Source organism: Tribolium castaneum, chromosome 6, assembly GCF_031307605.1.
Source record: "Tribolium castaneum strain GA2 chromosome 6, icTriCast1.1, whole genome shotgun sequence".
Classification (NCBI taxonomy): Eukaryota; Metazoa; Arthropoda; class Insecta; order Coleoptera; family Tenebrionidae; genus Tribolium; species Tribolium castaneum.
The window spans coordinates 3,550,710-3,575,851 of NC_087399.1; the positions used below are offsets into that span (position 1 = coordinate 3,550,710).

Genomic DNA, 25,142 nt, shown 5'->3' on the forward strand with positions numbered 1-25,142 from the left:
GAATCCCGCTGCGTTCGTCCCGCTCTAGCACGTACCCCTTTATGTTAGCTTCTGTTTTAATCTGGAATTCGGGCGTCCTTGTCTGGCGCCGGGGGGGCCCATGGCGGCGTCTCTCTCGGCCTCCCCTGATAACCAAAGGGTTATCAAGCGCAAGAGTGCTACTGCTTTTGGACGCAAACCGCGACGTGTCTCCGGTTGGCTGTCCTTGTCCCTCGGCGGGGCTGTCGGAGGCGCCGGCGGCGACGTAGGTCCTCGCATGTGTTTTCGGTAGTTAATCAACAACACACTGTTAAAGCCTTTAGTTTGGTCAAATTCGTGATAGAACGAAACAGATGAAGCGGTTCGGCGTCTCGGAGCCTCCTCTGGAAGAGTTCCTTTTGGCGGCGGTGCCGTAGCGTGTGTGGTGCGTGCGTGTGCAGTTGTCCGACGCCCGCGACGCGTTCCACACGGCGTCCCGACGCCGCGATGTAAAAGTGCGCCCCATTTTTCCACCCCACCAAGTTTCATTCAGAAAAAGTGTTGACATTACGTCATGTGTTGCTTGGCAACCGACGGATGCGTGTCACGCGGCGCCTTTTTTTGACATGGGGGCCCCTCTGGAGACTTGATGTTCGGCGAGTGGAACCCCACGATGCACTTGACGGCCAACTCGCAGACGGCCACGGGGACGGCGGCCTCGCCGGAAGGCTCCAGCGTCATCAACGACACCTACACCAAGATGACGTCGGACATCCTCGCCGAGCGCACCCTCAACGACTTCCTGTCGGAGCACCCGGGGGAGCTCATCCGCACCGGCAGCCCGCTCTTCGTCTGCACGGTGCTGCCGCCGCACTGGCGCTCCAACAAGACGCTGCCGGTGGCCTTCAAGGTGGTGGCCCTCGGCGACGTGGGCGACGGCACCGTCGTCACCGTCAAGGCGGGCAACGACGAGAACTACTGCGCCGAGCTGAGGAACTCCACGGCGGTCATGAAGAACCAGGTGGCCAAGTTCAACGATTTGAGGTTCGTCGGAAGGAGCGGAAGAGGTGAGTCGGGGCCGTCGCTCGTTGGCCGCCCCAATCGATGGAAAAACCGCTACACATTTTTAAACAAGCCACAATTCAATTCTGACCGACATAAAAACCTCGCTGTTTAATCGGGTAATGTTACCGAAGTAACCGATTCAACCATAACACTCCTCCGAATGGCTTTGTTGCGGAATTTGAATTATTTTTGCGCTGGGTAAATGAGCCGAACGCTTTACCTTTCTATTTTTCGTTTTTAAAACAAACGCAAACTTTTAACTCTATATGGAATTTTTAATAGTCTCGCACTTGCACATTTATCTTTTTGAAATTATTGGGTGGTGGCCTCTTGACCGTATCAATCAGTTAGCAAATGTTGGTTTCAAGTTGCAATAAGTACCTGTAATAAATCATAAGCAATTTTCTGTTTGATCAATACTGCATATTGCAACAGCAATCCATAGGGTGCCGCTTAAATGAATTAAATTGTTCGTGTATTTGAGACATAACATTTCATATTTTTACACAGTAATATAAGTTTTAAACATTTATTTATTGCATTAAATGTCTAAAACCCTCATCTGTTTACAACTGGTTTACTTTTTATTTCGTGATTAGAATTTATGTTGTTGTATTTTTTATGTATGAGTGTTTTTTTAAAATTCACTACGTAAAGTCAAATTAATAAATTGGCATAAAAGTAGGCAATGGTGGTGTGTACGGAACTTAAAGCAAAATCTCCCCAGATTCATTCTTCATGTCCCGATATAGTTACTTGGTCATGATCACAATAGAAACATTGTTTACTCAATAATTATAAACTATTTTGTAAATTTGTCCTAGTCTATAGATTTGAGACATTTTTTTTAAACTGGTCAAGCGTTAACATTTAATAAAAAAAACAGAAAATTAGTACTTCCAACGAAAATTTAAGCTTCCAGAGCTTTCCATTATAGCAATTAAAATAAATTTGACTTTACGAAATACTAATGTTTTTATTTTGAATCACAAATATTTAATTAAAATACTTGATGATATTTGGCACCGTGGTTCACATCTAAATATTTTTTATAACAAAATAACTTACTAAAAACCGAATTATAGAAAGCTCTGTTAAAATCTAATTCTCTTGTTAAAATTTAACAACGTGAATAGACCAACCAAATTGCTTCAATTTGGTCACGTGAAGAAAAATGGTTACTAGTATTCCCACCCTCAAAGCTTCGTGGCTTAGTATATACAGTAATTTTAGATCATTTTTTACTTTCAAAATTACGATAATTTAGAGAAAGATGACCAACATTTAAAAAATATACAAAAAAATTATTTTTGACACTACAGAAACGATTTTTTATTTAGAACAAATATTTACTACAGTTCTTATAATAACAAAAAAAAATAGGTTTTAGTCCATCTGTATTATAGTGCCATGTGAGATTACTTAACTAACTGACTATTAACTAACTACTAACTTGTCACATGAGCTCAGAAAGAAACAATCTCTCTTAGAACCTCTTACAGTTAAGATACTTAATCTAATCGTTTCTTTTTGTTGTTTGACTATATTTTTCTCTACAGCTCACAACAGTCGACTTTTACCATCAAGTTCTACTGTCACTCGTAGTAAAATCTTGAGTCTCAAAATTAAAGATTTTTCTGACTATGAATTATTTTTTTTTTATAAACTATCTTACTTCTGTTTTATCATTTCATCTGTTTTACACTATTCACTTTTTATTTTTGTTTTTAAAATCTCATGATTTTTCTTTTTTAAATAAGGTGTAATAATAGGAGCAAATAGTGGGCCATATAACCTATATAAAAATACGTCATTAATCCTATTATTTTGGGAAAGATGGCTCGTTGATTTTTTCGTTTAAAAAATAAACGTAAAATAATTTTTATAACTTAAATATACTCCTCAAAGTATGATCAAGTTATAAATCACTGAAAAGAATTCACTTTAATTTTTTTATTAAAAATAAAGCTTTGTCTAGCAAGACTTTCTAGATTCTTGCATCAAGACTGGTCTTTTAAAACGTGTTTATTGATATATTAGCTGTTTCAAAACTATAAAAACACCAAAGATTATAAATTATTCACGCACTTTAAGGAAATAATAGCCAATATAATTTATAGTTTCAATGAGAGATCTAATTATTAATAATTATTTTACAATTTTATTATTATTTTTTTTTTAAATAATCCGGTAGAATGCGACGTTGGCGATTTTATAGTTTTGAAACAGCTAGTAGCTATTATTAATCTTACGGCCGACTTTTACAATGTATTGGGATTAACTCCAGATAAGTTATTCATAGCTAAACTACAAATAAATAAACACAACAGAAAAAACACTCATATTTGTTAGATTTCTGAACTTAAAACGCTTATAGTTTAAGAACATGTTGATGGCAACGTAATAGTGGATATTTTGCATCAATCATTCAGGTCCAATTGCATTTTGTACAAAAAAGCGCGTTTAGTGTGAAACCCAGCAACAGGTCTTCGAAAGCGCTGTTTTTCGCCTCCCATTTTAAATTTTCGATGAATCAATTTGAATTTAACAATTGTGATCGAGGTCGGACGACCGTCTTCCCTCCCGTCAGACATTAACAAGCAGCATCGTGATGTTTTGCAGATAATTGGGTCGATCATACCTTCGGGTTAACCCTATTGCGTTTAGGTCAACTCTCCCCGTTTGTGTCAACATAACGTAAAAACGTCCGTTTTGTGTCCTCTAATCCCAGCTCAAACTTTATTTTTAAACGGAATCGTATCAGTCGCGTTGTCGGTTTAATTTCGTGACGAGAAAATGAAAAGGGTGCCGTCAGACAAACAGCTCATTTTACGCCGGATTAACTTTTATAATCTGTTGACACTTTTCCGCGACAAGTCGGTTTTCCGCGAGGCGGGTTTCCCATTTTTCGGCATGCGCGCCGCGGAGAGCGCGTCTAAGAGAGTTTTCTTTGCTCCAGCGTTCAAATCTCCAGATTATAACGACATAAGACAGTGCATAAATTCCTCATCAGTAGAATTATTTTCATAGTTACAATTAAATAAATAATGTAAATATAAAAAATGAAGATATCTGTGCGCAAAACTGGAATTACCACGCTAGTTATTACTATTTTGATCCGGCTCGGAGGACCAAAATATGTTTTTGATTTTGAAGTTGTTTTTGTTTAATTTTGTTAAGTTGCGGGTGTGTAGGTGAAGGGTGTCGTGCGGATAGTCATTATGGTGTTGTCTGGGCCGGTCTGCGGGGTGTCCGAGTCCGTTCTCCGCCCCTGTGTTCAGTGGCAGGCACGCATCCGAGCCGCACCGCGAAACTCATTAAACCAGCCGACGAATAAATCCAAAAGTGTACATAATCGATTGCGTTTTACATGGTGAAATGAACTACGCTCGCTTGTTGGTCGACCGGATTACTGGCCGGCTTTGTGTGTGTTTCTCTCCAATATTTATTTTGATCGTTGTCGGCCAGAAGCTCCTTTTTCAGGAGCTTTTTGTTTAATCTGGTTTTACTAATGCACTTTGTGTTGTTATCAATTTTAATGCTCTCGCCGATGATTAGATCGGCTTAATTCCGCAAAACGAATCGATATCGTTACAAGAGAGAGAGCCCATCACACGGGACGACGTTCTCTTAACACCGTTACATTAATCATTGACTAAACCAGAGGGTGGATATCTAGATATTCGTTCGCACAATCTCGAGACGCTGGGAAGTAATTAACGAGAGACATGCCGGATTCAAATAATCAGCTGATAATGCCGGATTAGCGATTCTCACCTGGCACCGTTTGACGGCTCAGACAGATGCCAACAGATTATTATCACAGCTAATCCACAATCATTTATTTCTCGAGCCAAGAATTTTTTATAAATAATCAAAATTGCCGCTACTATTATTATTATTATCTATTACTTCTAGTTTGTTGCTAAAATTCCACTAGATATTAGCTTAGTTTAGTGCCATCACAATAATTAATACCCAAAACACACGAATTGAAATGTCAGGAAAGATGGGATAAGCCATTATGAGAGATTATGTCTGGCAATTACCTAATCCGAGATGGTTGTATCAGAAATACGCGAGTTAATTTACCACGTAATTAAACTCAGCGAGTAAAAATTTTCTATTCATTGAAATCTCTTATATAGAAAACTCAAAGTCGTAAAGCAAAGAGGTTTATGCCATTGAATTTTACGGCATTTTCTACGAGTGAAACTACGATTTTTACTACATTAGCTTATCGGAGAACTTACTTACTATATTTTGAAAAATGGTGGAGGCGCCAAATTATCAATTAAAAAATTCAGTTTGTTTTAGTGAATTATGCGGTCCATTCTACGTATTATACTAGCTTTACGCAAAATTTAAAATTTTGCTTAAAATTAGGGTAGCCATTTTATAGTGAAAAATTTAATTCAACAAAAAATTTCACAACTCAAAAACCAACAGTCGTAGAGCAAAACGGTTCATTCTAGTGAATTTAGCGGCTCATTTTCATACCAACTTTTCACGAGATTTAAAATTGTGATTTTTTTTGCTAAAAAATACTAAGGAATACTTCAAGAAAGTGAAAAAAATATTTTTTTTTTAAATTGTTCTATCATAGTTTTCAGACTTATATATGCCTTTACAACTACCTAGAGTTGTTAAAAGTCCAAAATAAGTCTATTTGTTCGATTTTTTATTGTTTGATTTTTTCAATTTTTGCCACGATTTTGGTCAATTTTTGGTACCCGGAACATTTCTCGAACAATAGCTCCGAAACTATTAGAGATAACCCCATCAAGTGTATTATCGTTGGAAAGCTCTTTCAATTATCTATTTTTCTCAAAAAAGATTATTGTTCTCCGACAAATAGTTTTCGAGCAAATTGCTGCTAAATGCAAAAATTGGTAAAATTTTAAAAAATTCATAACTAAAAAACTATAGGGAATTTGGCAATTTTCTCGATGCCATTCGATTCCCCGGATCATTTTGCATAGGTATGGATCAAAAAAGTTCCACTTTTTAGAATAGTTTAGTAGTAAATGAGAAAATAAAAAAAATTAAAAAAAGTTAACACCCCCCCCTTAAAATCGGTCAATTTTTAAAGTGTCTCAAAATCAAATAAAACCTATTTTATCTTATAGATTTTGATGTGCTCTTTGCGACGGAACAAACCGTTTTCTTCTAGCTCTTTTAGTTTGGCCGTAATCGGCGTTTGAAAATTGAAAATTTTATTGCGAGATATCGCCTTAAGTCTTATGCCATTTTGTAGAGTTTTTTATTCCGGTTATCCTCCATTTTTTCGTTTCTCGATATCTTTAATAGTTTCGCCGTAATTGGCGATTGAAAATTGAAAAAAAGTGAAAATGGAAACCTTTTTTTTGCGTTTTTCTCGGAAACTGTAAGACTTAGAGCAAGAAACAAAAAACCATCTGATAGCGCGTAATTTTATCTATTTTTTCGACCAAACCCGGAGCCTCTCCGGGCAACGGTTCCGGCTACAGAGGCGATCAAAGTTTTTCACTAAAAAAATTCATAAAAAAAAACTAAAAGTCGTAGAGCATTGCGGTTTGTTCGATTGAATTCTACGGCTCATTTTACATATTATATCGATTTTTCACAAGAATTAAAAATTTAAAATTTTTTGCTTAAATTTAGGGTAGCCATTTGTCATAGTGAAAAATTTTATTCATTAAAAAAATTCATAACTCGAAAACTAAAAGTCGTAGAGCAATGCGGTTTATTCCATTGAATTCAGCGGCTCATTTTCTGTATTATACCAACTTTTCATGAAATTTAAAATTTTCAATTTTTTTGCTCAAATTTCCTGAGTAATAAATACACTTACCTACAAAGAGATGAAAAAAAATTTTTTTAAACTCACTTCAGCAAATTTGGATGGATTTCTATATGTCTTAACAACCCACTAAAGTTGTTGAAAGTCCACAAAAAGTCCAAATGTTCGATTTTTTGATGTTTGATTTTTTCAATTTTTGTCGCCGTTTTTGTCGGTATTGGATACCCGGAACATTTCTCGAGCAATAGCTCCGGAACTATTAGAGATAACCTCATGAAGTGTATTATCGTTGGAAAGCTCTTTAAATTATCTATTTTTTTCAAAAAAGATTATTGTTCTGCGACAAATAGTTTTCGAGCAAATTGCTGATCAATGCAAAAATTGGTAAAATTTTAAAAAAATTATAACTAAAAAACTATTGGGAATTTGGCAATTTTCTTGATGCCAATCGATTCCCCGCATTATTTTGCATAGGCAAGGATTAAAATAGTTCTACTTTTTTAAATAGTTTAGCCGTAATTAATAAAATAAAATGGCTTAAAATGTTGCCAACAAAAAATTAAATAAAAATGGTTACAAGTAAAAAATTTATCGCAGAAGCTGAGGATCTTTCAAAGTATATTTTTGAATTTTATTTAACTAATTTCAATAAATTTAAAAACGTAGGTAACTATATTACGGAATGTGTTTACTTTTATTGGATCGGAACAAGTGTATTGATTAATTTATAGTTTTTCCAATAACATTTTCATTGCTAATAATAATTATTATTATTTGTAACAATAAATTAAATAATTAATACTGAAAAACACAACTTTAAAATGTTAAATAAATTAACATTAGAAAATGTTGGCAATTGCATCAAATGTGATGAAATATTTTCTATTTTTAGTTATTTTCGCGTTAAAATGAAGTAAATGTTAGAATATCGACCTGGTGTGAGATAAATTAATCGTATTTGTTGTGTTAAAAGTTCATTCTAAAATTTTAGATTTATTTATTCGTTACTAAAAGTTTCAACAACTTTGCAAATCAAGGGTTGGTTCGTACCTTAAATTTCGTACAAGTGGTCAATAATGGTCCAACTCGCTGGGACAGCCTGTGTAATTTTGTTAACAAAATTCGAGTGGAAAATAGAACGCTTTGTAAATTTATTAAAGTTTGAAATAATTATGTTTGTGAAATTTTGTATTGTTCAAAAATAAATAAATATTGACTAGTTTATTACCAACCGAAATACTTTAATAAATTTAATAAATAAATATTGTATCTCGTGAAATGTTTTCAATCCCGCAACGTTTCACATACAGATCGCTAAATATTAATGAAGCATCTGACAGTTTCAAAGACCGCAGTTCCAATAAATGATTGATAAAACGTTGAAATAAATGAGAATTAGTTCCATTTGGAAAATAATTTTCCAGCTCCGCCGCCACACACCTAAATCCGCAAAGGCTTGCTTTCGGTAAAAATTGGGCGTTTAGCAAATCCGGCTTAAAAATGTTGCGGCGGCGGCCGCCCCCGGTTTGCCGCACGCTGGAATTGCGGCAGGTGTGTAGGTGAGCTTTCGGTGAAAAATGCACACTACTTGATGTGTTTAACCCGGCCATTAGGGTTTGTGTGATACCTCAAACACACCGCCGGGCGGCCGGCTTTAAACGCATCGATTTTTCGCCGCCCCCCGCGGAAAAATGACACGACACGAAATAAAAACTTTCCTGAATAAAAAAGGGGCACATTGGGCTTTGAGCCGCCTCTGGGCTCGCGTGCCGCACCTAACAGTGCGGGTGTACCGCAGGAGTGGAGTCGGTGAGAGCGTCACGCGAACGCCGCCGCCGCCGCCGGCCGCCACCGGCTGGTACGAACCCGGGTCGCGGTCAGGTCCCCGGTTAGCCGCTTTTAAGCCGCCACCTCCGGCATTCCGCCGCATCGTGTAAGTGTTAACTAGCTCGGACCGCCGCCGCCGCCGCCGCCGCCCACGACAGGCTAATTCGATTTCTGATTATTATCTGTCTTGTTGCAGGGAAGAGTTTCACGCTGACCATTATGGTTTCGACGAGTCCGCCCCAAGTCGCTACCTACAATAAGGCGATCAAGGTGACTGTGGATGGGCCCAGGGAGCCGCGATCGAAGACAAGTGAGTAGCGGGGAGACCGGAATTGTTGGGGGTTTACCGGAAATTCAGACTTGATAACAAGGTGTTTGTTGGGTTGCGTGAAGGGGTCGATTGATGTTGCAGAGAAATGATGACGATGCTTTGATATTATGTGAGATGATCGGCTTTAAAATTGGGGCGAAACCTTTGATTATTCCCAAAACAATATGTCAGCGCTCATCAGTGTTGAGCTGGATTTTCGTTCAAAACAATCACAAACAAAAATCTAAGTTCACATTTAGCGACGTTACAAGAACGCTTATAAAAAATAAGAAATAATAATTTTTAAAAAACAAAACTGCAAAGTATAACAATTAAGAAAGTGTAAAGTGTAAAAATCTAACTTATCAACTGACACAAGGGCGGTAGGTCATAAATTTATAGGTACACTAAATAAGAACCAACTTAAAAAACACGCTATAACAAAGTTTTATGGATTCTCTTATGTTTTTTGAACTTTTTTTTTGAAACATCTCGCGTTCTTAAAAGAGCAACAAAATTACTAAAAACATTTATAACTTGGAAACTCAAAGTCGTAAAGCAAAGCGGTTTGTGCCATTGAATTCTACGGCATATTCTACAAGATATACTATTATTTTTACTAAACTAGCTTATCGGAGAACTTACTTAAAAGCTTATTATATTTTGAAAAATGGTGGATGCGCCAAATTATTAATTAAAAAATTCATAACTCAAAAACTAAAAGTCGTCGAGCAATGCGGTTTATTCCATTGGATTCAGCAGTTCATTTTCTGTATGATACCAATTTTTCACGCGATTTAAAATTTTCAATTTTTTTGCTCAAATTTCCTGAGTAATAAATACACTTACGATCAAAGAGGTGAAATAATTTTTTTTTTAAACTAACTCCAGCCAATTTTTATGGACTTCTACATGTCTTAACAACCCACTAAAGTTGTTAAAAGTCCACAAAAAGTCCAAATGTTCGATTTTTTTATGTTTGATTTTTTCAATTTTCGTCGCAGTTTTTGTCGGTTTTGGGTACCCGGAACATTTCTCGAGCAATAGCTCCGGAACTATTAGAGATAACCCCATGAAGTGTATTATCGTTGGAAAGCTCTTTGAATTATCTATTTTTTTCAAAAAAGATTATTGTTCTCCGACTAATAGTTTTTGAGCAAACTGCTGATAAATGCAAAAATTGGTAAAATTTTAAAAAATTCATAACTAAAGAACTATTGGGAATTTAACAATTTTCTCGATGCCAATCGATTCCCCGGATCATTTTGCATAGGTATAGATCAAAATAGTTCCACTTTTTAGAATAGTTTAGCCGTAAATATAAAAATAAAAAAAATTAAAAAAAAGTTAACACCCCCCCCCCTTAAAATCGGTCAATTTTTAAAGTGTCTTAAAATCAAATGAAACCTATTCTATCTTATAGATTTTGATGTGCTCTTTACGATGGAATAAACCGTTTTCTTCTAGCTCTTTTAGTTTGGCCGTAATCGGCGTTTGAAAATTGAAATTTTTTTTGCGAGATATCGTCTTGAGTCCTATGCCATTTTGTAGAGTTTTTTATTCCGGTTATCTTCCATTTTTCCGTTTTTCGATATCTCTAATAGTTTCGCCGTAATTGGCAGTTGAAAATTGAAAAAAAGTGAAAATGGAAACCATTTTTTGCGTTTTTCTCAAAAACTGTAAGACTTAGAGTAACGAACAAAAAACCATCGGATAGCGCTTAATTTTATCTAGTTTTTCGTCTAAACTCGGAGCCGCTCCGGGCAACGGTTCCGGCTACAGAGGTGATCAAAGTTTTTCACTAAAAAAATTCATAAAAAAAAACTAAAAGTCGTAGAGCATTGCGGTTTGTTCCATTGAATTCTACGGCTCATTTTACATATTATATCAATTTTTCACAAAAATTAAAAATTTAAAATTTTTTGTCTAAATTTAGGGTAGCCATTTGCATTGTGAAAAATTTTATTCATTAAAAAAATTCATAACTCGAAAATTAAAAGTCATAGAGCAATGCGGTTTGTTCCATTGGATTCAGCGGTTCATTTTCTGTATTATACCAACTTTTCATGAGATTTAAAATTTTCAATTTTTTTGCTCAGATTTCATGAGTAAGAACACTTAATTAAAAAAAGTGAAAAATAATTTTTTTTTAAACTAACTCCAGCAAATTTTTATGGACTTCTACATGTCTTAACAACCCACTAAAGTTGTTAAAGGTCCACAAAAAGTCCAAATGTTCAATTTTTTGATGTTTGATTTTTTCAATTTTTGTCGCAGTATTTGTCGGTTTTGGGTACCCGGAACATTTCTCGAGCAATAACTTCGGAACTATTAGAGATAACTCCATGAAGTGTATTATTGTTGGAAAGCTCTTTTCATTATCTATCTTTCTCAAAAAAGACTTATGTTCTCCGACTAATAGTTTTCGAGAAATTTGCAGATAAATTCAAAAATTAATTAAACATTAAAAAATTCATAACTAAAAAACTATTGGGAATTTGATAGTTTTCTCGATGCCAATTGATTCCCCGGATCATATTGCATAGGCAAAGTTTGCTATAGTTCTACTTTTTTGAATAGTTAGCCGTAATTAAAGGAATTTAAAAAATTTAAAAAAAGTTACATAAATTTACATCAAAATAGTTCCTTTTTTTCAAATAGTTTTACCGTAATTTAAAATGACTAATTTTGTAAGAGTCTCAAAAACGTTTAACCTTATCTGGTTGTCTATATTATATGATTTAAAGGCAGTTGAATTTTTCACAACCCAAAAAATAAAAGTTCTAGAGCATAAAATTTACATATTTTAAGCATAATTTTTTTTGGCGTGCGGTGGGTCTTGTGCCCGGTTCATTGTCTCATCCCGCATCCACTCGTCGGCCAAAGCAAGCCTCTATAAAGCAATGTTTTTATAGCGCCGCGACGTCGGGTGTGAAACATGCACGCAGTCAATATTTTTACGCCTTTTAAACGCAATTAAGAATCTGTTACAATCCCGTCGGCAGCGCCTTTGAAACCGATCCACAAAAGACCGCTCCGACTGCTCTCTGCTCCTTTACAATGTTTACTTTGGCATCATCCACCATCACACACACGCACACACCGTCCCATAATAATTTTTATCGCGGCCGTCGGGTGGCCCCCATCCCTTTTCATCTAGTTATCGTCGTTCTGTCACTGGCAGAATATTCCGCTTTAATCAGGACCCCCCGTAATAAACAGCATTAAAATTACACAATAGCTGCGACACATAATCAACCATGTAAAATAATTACGGCAGGAAACGTTTCGCAGGAAATAATTACATTTCCTGCGAGTATATATTAATTAACGTCTGCAGCAGTTGGTATCAGCAGGAGGTGACGGAGTGTAGCAGGACAGGGACGAGATCTCCGCGACAGCTGGACACTTTCCTGCTGACACGTATTAGATCGGAACGAACGGGGGTGGGAAAGAGGACACTTGACGCCCCTCTGAAAGGTTTTTCCTGCAACGGCGGCGGAAAAAGTTTAATTATAACGCGGGAAATCTTCGGAATTTTTCTCACCTGTTGCTCTCAAAGACACGCTCTCGAACTCTTATTTACTTCTCCGCATTCCTCGTCGTAAATAACCCCCTTTGTTGCGTCTAACACGTAAGATAAATCGTTGGGAAAAAACCGAACGGCTAGAACAGATCTCGAGTGAATATTCATCAGCGCGAATTTGCCTAAATTCGCAAGAGCTCTAGAACTGAATTAATGAATTGAATTGGTTGATTAATTAATTAGAACCAGCTCATCTGCGCGTGTTCGGACCCTTTTCCAACTATCCTGCTGAGGATACTTCATTTACATCAATTCAAGATCATTACAATAGATCTGGCTGAGTCGATGGCTTTCGGCAAAAAACTACATGGGGTTGCTTTTTGCAAAGAGGCCTAATTGCAGCCAACCCTCCACAATGCACAATTAATCATTACGCATAGTGCAATTTACGCGTGTTTGCGGCTTGTTACACCTTAATATTTTACTTGGATGCATGGATTTATAACGTAGCTAGTAACATCAAATCGATCCGATAATACCTACTGAATGAAATATTCACCGTGGGAAATTAAAGTCGTAACCAGGCGGAATTGATGCACATCGTGGTTCTGCACAGAATGGACCGCACTAACCCCACGCCTAAACTCGACCCAAACGGCTTCTTACTTAGTTCAACTCCAAAATGGTTAATTGAGCAAAAACGCAAAAAACAGTCGTATGGACTTTACATCCACATGAGGTTGGTTCTCATTAAAAATATAATTCCAATTATCGTATTTGCTCATATTCTCACGACTTATTAAACCAATTTATCCATTGCTTCTATAAGTATAAGGCAGTGATATTTGACCTGTGTTCCACAGAATCCCAGTGGTACCGTGAGGCTTTTTAATTATTCACTTATATCATCAAATAAGGAGACTTAAATCCGGTTATAACTAAACTACTTTGTGAAAAATTATGTAGTGAGGCATAAGACAATTACTTTTGCATACAAAGGTACGACAACTCGTAGAAAAGTTCTAAGATGATAAAAAGAATATTTCTAATTTAACGAATATTCTCGTAAAACATGAACTTGCGGATAAATTAAACAATTTTATTCTTGATCAAATTTTTTTCCTTTTGAATAAAATGAATATTTTATTACAATTAATAACAATATCTATTTTGAAAGTTAGTAGAATTGAAGCAATGATTTTCAAGTTTAATTAATGCCTGCCCTTAAGTCCTTTAAGCTTAAACTTTCTTCTAGAACTAGAAAAATCGACCAATAATAATTTAAGTTGAAGACATCAGTCTGAAAAGCTACATCCAAAAATGCAAAAAACATTTTTTTAAAAAACTTTAGTTAAGTATATTAAAATTAAAAAAAATTGCAACAAAAACGCAGCTATAATCTAAAAAAAGAAAAAGTTACTATTTATAAAAATAAAAAGGTTTTTCGGTTTTGCCCTTCAAAAATTGATTGTACAATGTAGACCATTTCTATAGCATTTGCAGGAAACAATTATGGATTGTTTTCCGTCAACTGAATTTTTATAGAATAAAATTCTTTTAAGAATTTAAATTTGGAAGAAGGTGATTACCTTCTGATAACAGAAAAAGAGTTATGTACTTTGTATATGAGAGCCAATTTTTACTGTTTTTGGTAAAACAGCTTATCATTAAGCACAGATACCATTATTGCAGATTTTTGCTTTGGCGTTCCAAGAAAATTTAATTTAAACTGCAGGGTTTAAATCAAAATTAAAAAATGAGGCGAACGTAGTTTTGAGAAAAAATCGACATTTTATTTATCATCCTTTGATATGATTGAGTTTTTATTTTTGAAAATAGTTGGTTGGAACAAATGACAAATAAAACAATTGGTAATGGTATTTCAAATTTGACGCGACGTTTCGACACTTTGAAAAAAGGCCAAAAAATAAATATGTTTTTGCAATTTGTCGTATAACAATCAAACACAGCAGAAGACTGATTGTTATTTTATTTTGTTTATTCGGACATTTCTGGCGAAATAATACGTTTCTGCGTTAGAAACGTGCTGATAAAACGTTTTGACCCAATTGGGCGATTTTTCAGCCTATTCTTGCCGTAGTTTCGCTCAAAAAAACCAAGGTCGAGTGAAACGAATTTCCAGGTTTAAAAACAAACAAAATTGGCTTTTTATCTCAAATGCGTGTTTATAAAAGAAAAAACAATTCAGTTGACAATGCAAATTAAACCAAAATACTTTTAATGCATGTAAGATTAACAGTCTAGTCCTCGAAACCATCTTGAGATCAGCTTGCGATGACCGACCAATACAATCGCTTTAACATTTTTTGTCAATGCATTATCTTTGCCTTTTTATTGGTTGAGCGCATTGAAAGGGCATGACTCAGATAAACGTTCAGGCTGGCTCCACCCAATTAAATTCAAGTCATTTAAACAAAATAAAAGTATTTGGCAATTCTATCTTTATAATTTCATGCAACGAGTTTTGTTTCACTGATTACGATCATTTTTATTATTTAATTTAATGCAATTCATTCTGCAAATAATTAGCTTTCTGTCTCATTAAGTTAGGAAAAAATATCATTTTCGGTCTAATTTTTTTTTCGGATTAACAATAAGGTAAAATAAATTAATATTTTTTTAATTTTTTTCTGCGAATTTAATTATTAATTAATTGATAATAATAGTAATAGACTCATGGATGTTTATATTTTCGAAAAATTTGACTAACCAAATTACTCAAATAAAAGCACCAATAGATACAATTCTTAACGCAAAACCACTCGTTCAAAAACAATATTATTGAATTAAAAGTCATTTTTAGAGCGTCATCTTTTATCAAAAAAAAATCGCTGCACAAACATTTATTTAATAACTCAATAAAGAAATTTTTTAATGATCACATTTTTAAAGCAGTTAATGTAACATGACTTTGTTGTAATATAGTTGCATTCAGGTCGCGTTTAAGTAAAGCTTTCAAAAAATGTGAATGGCAGACTTGTCCAAATTTAGTTTCTCGGGACGAAATAACCTTTTCAGTGAAACAGTGGAATAGGGCATGTCAGTTGTTCCTCTAAAATTACGCTGCGCTTGTTTTCGCATTGTGACGTCTTTAGTAGAACTAAAAATACGTGTATGGAAGCAGGATATAATCCTCGGAGCGTGTTTAGAAGGACCCTCCCGGTACACGCGATCCTCCTCCAAAGTGTATCCTTTTAAGGTTGAAGCGAACTAATATTGCAGCAAGTTTGTAGCAATTCAGAACAAACTGGCACAAAGTTGTGCCAAGTTGCTATCTGGCGTACAAGTCTTGCGGTTTCTTAATGCTCCACACGACGGCTGCTGCCAGGAGCTCTATGATTTATGCTGCATCTCCACGTCTCGAAATTTTTTCGAAAAAAATTCCACTTAGAGCAGGACAGTATTCAGTTTTAATATAGTGCTTTCTCTTTTAGGGCAGCAGCAGCAATTTCATTTCGCTTTCGGGCAACGGCCCTTTCCTTTCGCCGCCTCGGACCCTTTGTCAGGCTTCAGGATGCCGCCGATAGGGAATTGCAACAGTAAGTCGAAGCATTTATTTGTTTCAGGCGAAAAAAATACAAAATCAACCGACTGACGGATCTCCGAGTGCGGCAAAGTGCTAAATGCTTTACATTCAAATCATTTAGTTTGTTTGCATTTCTGTTTACAGCTGTAATGAATGAGTTTTTGTTTTCATTCGGAGAGCTTTTCCCGGTGGAATAATAAAAGGGGTGGCCGGAAATGAGATCGTAAGATTTAGTGGATTCTGTTTGGCGGTGGGCGACAGCCCCCGCACTCTCGGCCCGATTGTAATTAAAAACAATCAGAGAAAAAATAATTAAATTGTGGGCACCAGGCCGAAGCTCACGCAATAAAATTACACAAAACTTTAAAAAATATAATAATAAAGTTTGCAACTTAACACACTTTATTATCACACTTGAGCGGTTTGTACAGTCGGCAATAAAAAGAATGTCTCGTTAAAAATATGTGACACTAACTTTGCGAACTACTGTACACATTTCCCTAGAAGAGTTATAGTATTTTTAAAGAGCAAAATGCGGCGTTTTCGTTGTGAGTTGGCGTCAGAAATAAATTGGTATGTTAATGTATCTGGTGCAGTATTGATGTCTGGTGTACTTTGTTCATGTGGATAATATAGTTGATGAGCATATCGACCGTGCCACCCGCAGCTCTGTCATGCTCCACCAGAGCTATCGTTTTTATAAAACCTATCAGACCTGTGTTTTGTCCACATGTTATTGAATCCATTCGAGGCCACAAAAACGAATTAATTGCTTTTTGCTTTACTTTTCAAACCGTTTGTTTTGTTAACGTTATTGGAATGCTCGCAAATTATTGACAAATATTCAGTTCTGCGTGCTGTTTATGGCCGATGATACTACAATATAAAACGGTTTTGCGTTTCATCAAGTGCGGCTATGAAATTGCACGGTCACGTGATGTCGAATAAATCACTGAAATGCGCTCGCTCTCTCTTGCAAATTTTCAGATATGCCCCAATTTGGGTTGAGCAGCACTAATTCGCACTGGGGGTATGGGGCCGCAGGGGCGTATTCGCCTTACTTCACCCCCAGTACGTTGGGGTCGTGTGCGGCGCCCACGGCGTCCCAGTTTAATACCCCGGCTTTGGGGTTCTCGGGGAGTACCCCGGATCAGACGTCCACGCAAGATGCTTTCGGGTCAACGTCCAACGTCACCTCATGTGAGTATGTGGAGATTTTCGAATTCTTGGGTCTGGTTTTGAATCAAAGAAATTGCGTTTGCGTTTGTAAATAAATATACGAGAATTATGATGAGTTGTAAAAGTTTTGATTCAGTTTTGAACACTTGCCAGACAATTCGGGTAATTGAATAAAATGACGTTTTGGAACATTTATTTATAACGATTTTTGGAGTTGGTCCAATGGAGACACGCAAAAAAGCTTGTCTTTGTTTACATCTGGAAAATTATGTGAGAGACACGAAAAATAATTAAATGATTTTATGTTTTACGGGTTAATACGTTTTTTTCTTCTAATATCGTCATTCTACTCTGATTTTTGAGAAAACCATGTTTTGCAAAATAAAACTTTTAATGGGAAAAGTTTAGTCTTGATCTAGACTTCAATAAGCAATAAGTCAATAAGTTTCAATAAGCATTTTTTTTGTTTTTTATTAAAATTCCGTATTTTTTTTATTAACAAAATACAATATTTATCAAAAAAAAATTTGACCAACAACATTCTGCTTGAGGGCAACTTTAAAAACGAAAATTTTATTTTATTATTTTACTATTTTATTTTATTTTATTATTTTATTTTATCATTGTATTTTATTATTTCATTGTAAGTAACGTTCACTGATGGTCTTACTAGTTTTTAAAGACGAATTTTAAAATTTCTGTTTTTTTTTCTTTTTTGTTAATCTTTAAGGTCTCTTTGCGCTGGTTCAGTTTATAGCTAACGCTTAACAAAGCTAGGCTTACATATATCTGTGGTGTAGTTTAAATAAATCGAATATTCTGAACCGTGACATTGTATTCATTAGTTAATTTAATCTGCCAAATGCCTGTCAGTTACGTGAAAATGTTGGGGATTTTTTTATTTCTGCTGTCAAGAGTAAAATAATTTAACGAAATTAAAATTAGTGAGTACTTGCTTAAATTTTTAACTTTAAGTAATTTTATAAAAAAAAAGTTTGCTGCAGGAATGACTGAAACCAGAAAAAGAACTAGATGTGTAAACTCTCTTGTTTAGACATTATAATGTTCCCAGAAAAAGTCTATATTTAGGGTGTAGACGGTGGTGTTAGCGTAATAAATTCAGACCAAAAATAAAAACACCAGTCCATGATTTCAATAAAAAAAAGTAAAGAATTTTTGATTTCGAAGACGAAACACATTGACAAGAATTTTTATCTTGAGCTATACTGTTATTTGAAAATAATAATAATAATAAGAATAATAATAATAATAACAATAATAATAATAATAATAATAATAATAATAATAATAATAATAATAATAATAATAATAAGAAGAAGAAGAAGAAGAAGAAGAAGAAGAAGAAGAAGAAGAATAAGAATAAAAGCCTTTATTCAAGAAAAGAATGTGAGGAGGCAAATTCTAGCTAATGCTACTCTACTTAGCCTCTTACAAAACAAAAACATAATTTTTTCAAAATAAACCAAAAAACCAAAATTAGAAATAAACGCGAAAAGAAAAACATATATAATATTAATAATAGAAAATAATATAATTTTGAAATAATACTATATATATATATATATCCAAAAAGATCTACAGGGTGTTTCACATATCTTTACGAGACTTGCATCTAATGTACGCACCCAAATATACAAAAGTGACAAAATACTAAATACAAAAAAATCACATTTAATTATTTTATTTTGAAAACCCATGACGGTAGTTGTCAATCATTAATCACACATTAGTAGTCATAATTCAGAAACAGTTATCATGTGTTCTATCAAGAGACTGAACGAATGTGATTGTAATCTATCTACTTTATCACTAACTGTTCAAGACTATTTGATTTTTTTTTTATATTTTTAATCTAGTCATTTTAGAGGCGCAGGACTCGTAAAATTATGTGAAACAGCCTGTATATAGTTGGGTCTAACGTCAGCATTTGTCTTTGTACTCGAGGTATATACGCTATTTTTTTCACTTTAAAAATATTTATTTAAATAAATTAAATATATAATTGAAAGAGGTAAGTTCAGTGGAATTAAAAAATTAGTTCAGTGCCGCTACAGACGTATAATTAATAAGTATTGGTCTAGTATTCAACAATATTATTTAATAAAAAAATTAAAAACTGTTTTTTTTTCGCCTTCATCTTTATTTTTGGCAATATTGCATAAAATTGCTGTTTCAACAATTACTACGAAAGTATTCTCAATCTTTAAGCGACAACAAGAACGAGAAATCTTTTTACTACACCGAAGGTGCATTGAATATTTTTTTTAACTATTTTTTATTAAACAAATTAAGAATAACGCAATTTATGAAATTGTAGATTTAAATCAATTTTTTGATGTTAAGCGCTATTTAAATTTTAGACAATTTTAAGCTGCACTTATTGTAGCAACGTTTTCTTTGTACACCATTAAATTTTTATTATAATTACCCCAAACTACAAGGACCCTTCAAGCTTCACTTAGGCAAGATTATTGTGTGATTTATTGCATCACCTGTGTCTAAACATCTTATTGTGAGGGTTGCTTATCTTAAACACCATTATCTGTTGTAAAACTTTTTGGTGTACAAAGAAAACGTTGCTACAATATTTACGGTGCAGATCAATTGACACACGTAGAGCAGAGCATATATTTTACGCCACACCTTACGACTAGCTTCTAGATAGTGGGGAAGTGGAAAGGTTTGTTAAATTTAAACACAAGTATGATTAAAAAGAGAAATTTATTTAGTAACAATAATAATCATAACATTCATAAAAACACAAAAATTCCTTAAAATTGAAGGAATAATACAATATTTTGAGGTGTTTTTGGTCAGAAACTCTGACGCTTGTCTCTTTATAGTACTCCCTGACACCTCGACGACGGACCTGGACCAGCACCTAGGCCTCGTCTCTTCGCAAAACCACACGAACCACTCCCAGAGCAGCACCCACACCTCGTCCCTTCTAGTCCCTCGCTACTCCACCAACCACTCGGACTTCGGCCTTTCGGGCCCTCGCTCCCTCTCGGACAACTCCAGTGCTGCGGAGAGCCCCGTCCAGGACGACATCCTCTCCACCCAAAGCACCCTCGGCGTGAACCACGTCAACAACACCAACTTCCCGCTGCACCAGAACATGACGTCGTCGTCGTACCCCAGCAGCAACTGCAACAACTCAATCTATCCCGTCCTTCCTGCGAGTCTTCTCTACTCGCAGCTGTATTCAGCGGCCAACCAAAGCCACAACTTCCACTCGCTGCACTCGCACACGACGCAAAGCCACCACAATGACCTGCAGACGGTCATGGACCAGCTGTCCACCAGCAACCAGCGGCAGATGAACGGCTCCACGGACCTGCTTCTGAGCAATAATGGGACGTGTGCGGCGGCGGCGGCGAGACAGGACGATGCCAGGTTGACGAGCAACGGGGCCCAGAGGGGCCCTGGACAGAACAGTGACGCGGTGGTGTGGAGGCCGTATTGAGTGACCGAGGAAACGATGTGATTTTTGTGCAATATTGTTGACTAGTTTTGGGGTTGTTGGGACTTTGAGGGGTGTGTTTCCGCCAAGTTTCAAACTTTTCGCATTTGAACTCAACGGGAAACTATAGGTTTAGGTAATCTACCAGGTTTTTTTTACTTTGTTACGCTCGTTAATCTAATAAAAAGTAACAATGTTGGTTTTAATTGTGTACACTTGTGAGAAAAATAACTAAATCATTAATGACTTAGCAAATTATTGTCATATTCTGGGACTCCGGTTTGCCAAATGGTATTTTACGTCCTCTGAGTGTTTTTTGATTGGTTACTGAAATTCTGAAAATTGTATTATCTGACACTGTAAATATTATGTTACTAGTCCTTTCTTGTTTAGAATAAAAATCAAAAGTAGATTGTACCAAAAAAAGGGACAGAATTATTTACAGTGCAATTTTCCAAAAATTTATTAACACTAGATTATTATTAAGCACCATAAAAAAATACATTTCCTCTGTAATTCCACAAATTAAATACTAATTTCAATTAAATCTACCATAAATTTTTCTCAGATTTAATGAAATTATAAAATTCCAGTTAACAATATTACCAGAAATGATCTGGCAAAGCAAAAAAAAGATTTTATACCTTGAGTCAAAACTCGCAAGCTTTCGAAAAAAGAATTTTTTTTTATAATTTTTTTCTAAAATTTTAAATTTGTCACTTTTCTGTATTGTTTTTTATGTAATTTTTACTTTGAGGCACTTGCAAATGTAATAAAAAGTAACAATGTTGGTTTTAATCGTGTACACTTGTGAGAGAAATAACTAAATCATTAATGACTTAACAAATTATTGTCATATTTTGAAACTCCGGTTTGCCAAATGGTAAAAAAATTGGTATTTTACGTCCTCTGAGTGTTTTTTTTTTATTCGTTACTGAAATTCTGAAAATTGTATTATCTGACACTGTGTAAATAAATATTATGTTACTAGTCCTTTCTTGTTTACAATAAAAATCAAAAGCAGATTGTACCAAAAAAAGGGACAGAATTATTTACAGTGCAATTTTCCAAAAATTTATTAACACTAGATTATTATTAAGCACCATAAAAAAAATACATTTCATCTGTAATTCCACAAATTAAATACTAATTTCAATTAAATCTACCATAAATTTTTCTCAGATTTAATGAAATTATAAAATTCCAGTTAACAATATTACCAGAAATGATCTGGCAAAGCAAAAAAAAGATTTTATACCTTGAGTCAAAACTCGCAAGCTTTCGAAAAAAGAAATTTTTTTTATAATTTTTTTCTAAAATTTTAAATTTGTCACTTTTCTGTATTGTTTTTTATGTAATTTTTACTTTGAGGCACTTGCAAATGTAATAAAAAGTAACAATGTTGGTTTTAATCGTGTACACTTGTGAGAGAAATAACTAAATCATTAATGACTTAACAAATTATTGTCATATTTTGAAACTCCGGTTTGCCAAATGGTAAAAAAATTGGTATTTTACGTCCTCTGAGTGTTTTTTTTTTATTCGTTACTGAAATTCTGAAAATTGTATTATCTGACACTGTGTAAATAAATATTATGTTACTAGTCCTTTCTTGTTTACAATAAAAATCAAAAGCAGATTGTACCAAAAAAAGGGACAGAATTATTTACAGTGCAATTTTCCAAAAATTTATTAACACTAGATTATTATTAAGCACCATAAAAAAAATACATTTCATCTGTAATTCCACAAATTAAATACTAATTTCAATTAAATCTACCATAAATTTTTCTCAGATTTAATGAAATTATAAAATTCCAGTTAACAATATTACCAGAAATGATCTGGCAAAGCAAAAAAAAAAGATTTTATACCTTGAGTCAAAACTCGCAAGCTTTTGAAAAAAGAAAATTTTTTTTTATAATTTTTTTCTAAAATTTTAAATTTGTCACTTTTCTGTATTGTTTTTTATGTAATTTTTACTTTGAGACACTTGCAAATGTGTAAAAGTAGCAATGCTGGTTTTAATCGTGTACACTTGTGAGAAAAATAACTAAATCATTAATGACTTAACAAATTATTGTCATATTTTGGAACTCCGGTTTGCCAAATAGTAAAAAAATTGGTATTTTACGTCCTCTGAGTGTTTTTTTTGATTCGTTACTGAAATTCTGAAAATTGTATTATCTGACACTGTGTAAATAAATATTATGTTACTAGTCCTTTCTTGTTTAGAATAAAAATCAAAAGCAGATTGTACCAAAAAAAGGGACAGAATTATTTACAGTGCAATTTTCCAAAAATTTATTAACACTAGATTATTATTAAGCACCATAAAAAATACATTTCCTATGTAATTCCACAAATTACATACTAATTTCAATTAAATCTACCATAAATTTTTCTCAGATTTAATGAAATTATAAAATTCCAGTTAACAATATTACCAGAAATGATCTGGCAAAGCAAAAAAAAAGATTTTATACCTTGAGTCAAAACTCGCAAGCTTTCGAAAAAAGAAAAATTTTTTTTATAATTTTTTTCTAAAATTTTAAATTTGTCACTTTTCTGTATTGTTTTTTATGTAATTTTTACTTTGAGACACTTGCAAATGTAATAAAAAGTATTAATAGTGGTTTCATTGGTGTACAACTGAGAGAAAAGTAACTAAATCTTTCAATGGCTTAACACATTTCGCGACTTTAGTTTGGTAAAAGTGTTAGATCCAGGTTTGCAAAACCACAAAAAAGTTAAAATTCGCATCATTTGGCATTCAGTAATTTTTTTTTTTAATAAAAAATACTGTCCAACTCCAGAACCCTTCTGTGAGTGAAATTTTGTGGAAAAAATCGCTACTGAAATTCTGAATAAATCCTTAACTAGATATTCCTTTCTCGTTCATAATAAATATCAAAGGTATGTTGCCTCTTTGATTTTTTATGCAAAATTCAAGTTTGTTTCTATTAGTTTTACTTTTTTCTGCTTTTCAGTCAAAAAAAGGACTTTCAGCCTAGAAAGCACACTAACGTAAAAATAACGTAAAGTTAAAGGTTGCAAAAACGTTACTTTTATCTTTCAATAAACGCAAAAATGACTGCAATTAACGTTATTTGTAACGTAAAACATTTAGGGCAGATTTATAAAAAGCGTAAACGTAACATTATAGAAAATATAAAACCAACAATCAACGTCAACAGGCAAGTTTTAAAAATATTGTTTTTATTCAAATAATATTCTGTTATAAAATGTACAATATAAAAAAATTAAACCCGCACACATTTGTGTGTGAGTCTAATTTTATTTAATCAATAATCCTACACTCAACATCCAAAATATTATTGTCAAAAAATAGATCCTTAGTTATTAACTATAAATTTTGCGTTTTCTATTCAATTAATAATTTAAGTTATGATGTACTTTAAACACGTTGAAAATTGGTAAAAAAAATACTGATGGTTTTTAAACTATGTAATATAAACGTTAAAAAAACGTAATTATACAACCAAATAACAACGTTGTAAATTTCCACATATAACGTTAAAAAAACGTTAGATCTACGTTTGTGTGCTAACTGGAAATATTTCCACAGCAATTTTCTTAGAATTTCTTTAGTAATATTATGTTATTATTGAGTATTAAAAAAACCGCTTAAATAAAGGCATAAAACTAATTTTTTTGAACAGTGTAGCAAGCGAGTAAGTACGAGTTTGAGTGTAAATAGTTCTTTTAGTGGTCTATTTAAAAATTAATTTTTAGTTAAAAAATTCTCAAAATTTTCAGGGCCGGCTGATTAATTCGAATTAAATTGTTATTTACTTTGCACTAATTTTTTTGCAAAATAGAAAATTCTAGTTAAAAGAGATTGGCTAAGCAAGAAATTAGATTTTAATATCTTGAATCAAAATTTGTAATTTTGGGATTTTTTTATTTATACTTATACTCATACTACTCGAACTTCAAAAAGACATAATTTTATTAAAATAAATATGTACAATAATAAAAATACGACTCGAAAATAATAAGGCTATTATTCTCCTGAACACAACTTTCTCTTATATTGCTTTTTTCAAATTATTTTTGTGTTGGTAGGGGTAGTGTTTTGGCGTTGCGTAATTGAGAGTTTGAGCGGTAACATACGAACCTCGTGTTTCATTAACGATGTGCAATCGATTCGTATAAGTCTAGGTTAAGACCCTGTTGTATATCTAACAATGTATAAGTTAGAACATGTCATGTACAGAGAAAGCCGCATGTTTGCCCGAGTGACGGGCGAGATCGTGGCCATTATAGCTTTAAGCTTGTAAAACTATCGTGTAAAATATGCTTGGATTAGCCCTCCTGTATAAAAGCCATTGAGTAATTCTAACTAAAGAAATTCATTAATTACGATACCTGTTATGTAAGTTTTTCTGTTGGAAAAATGTAAAATAAACAACAACGATAACAAATAAATATTCAAAGAAT

General features: G+C 33.9%; 1 protein-coding gene across 4 annotated transcripts; it reads left to right on the top strand.

The window, feature by feature from the left end:
• RunxA (Runt related A) lies at window positions 1-25,142 on the top strand. 4 transcript variants are annotated; one of them, XM_008198705.3, is made up of 5 exons: window positions 6-1,025; window positions 8,829-8,942; window positions 15,909-16,028; window positions 17,003-17,215; window positions 20,059-25,142. In XM_008198705.3, the coding sequence occupies exons 1-5, from the start codon at window positions 608-610 to the stop codon at window positions 20,679-20,681; spliced, it is 1,488 nt and encodes a 495-aa protein (XP_008196927.2). In that variant the 5' UTR covers window positions 6-607; the 3' UTR covers window positions 20,682-25,142. The 4 variants fall into 4 exon arrangements, with proteins under 4 accessions (XP_064213532.1, XP_064213533.1, XP_008196927.2 ...); XM_015982818.2 differs by having other exon boundaries at window positions 7-1,025; window positions 15,924-16,028; XM_064357462.1 differs by lacking the exon at window positions 17,003-17,215 and having other exon boundaries at window positions 1-1,025.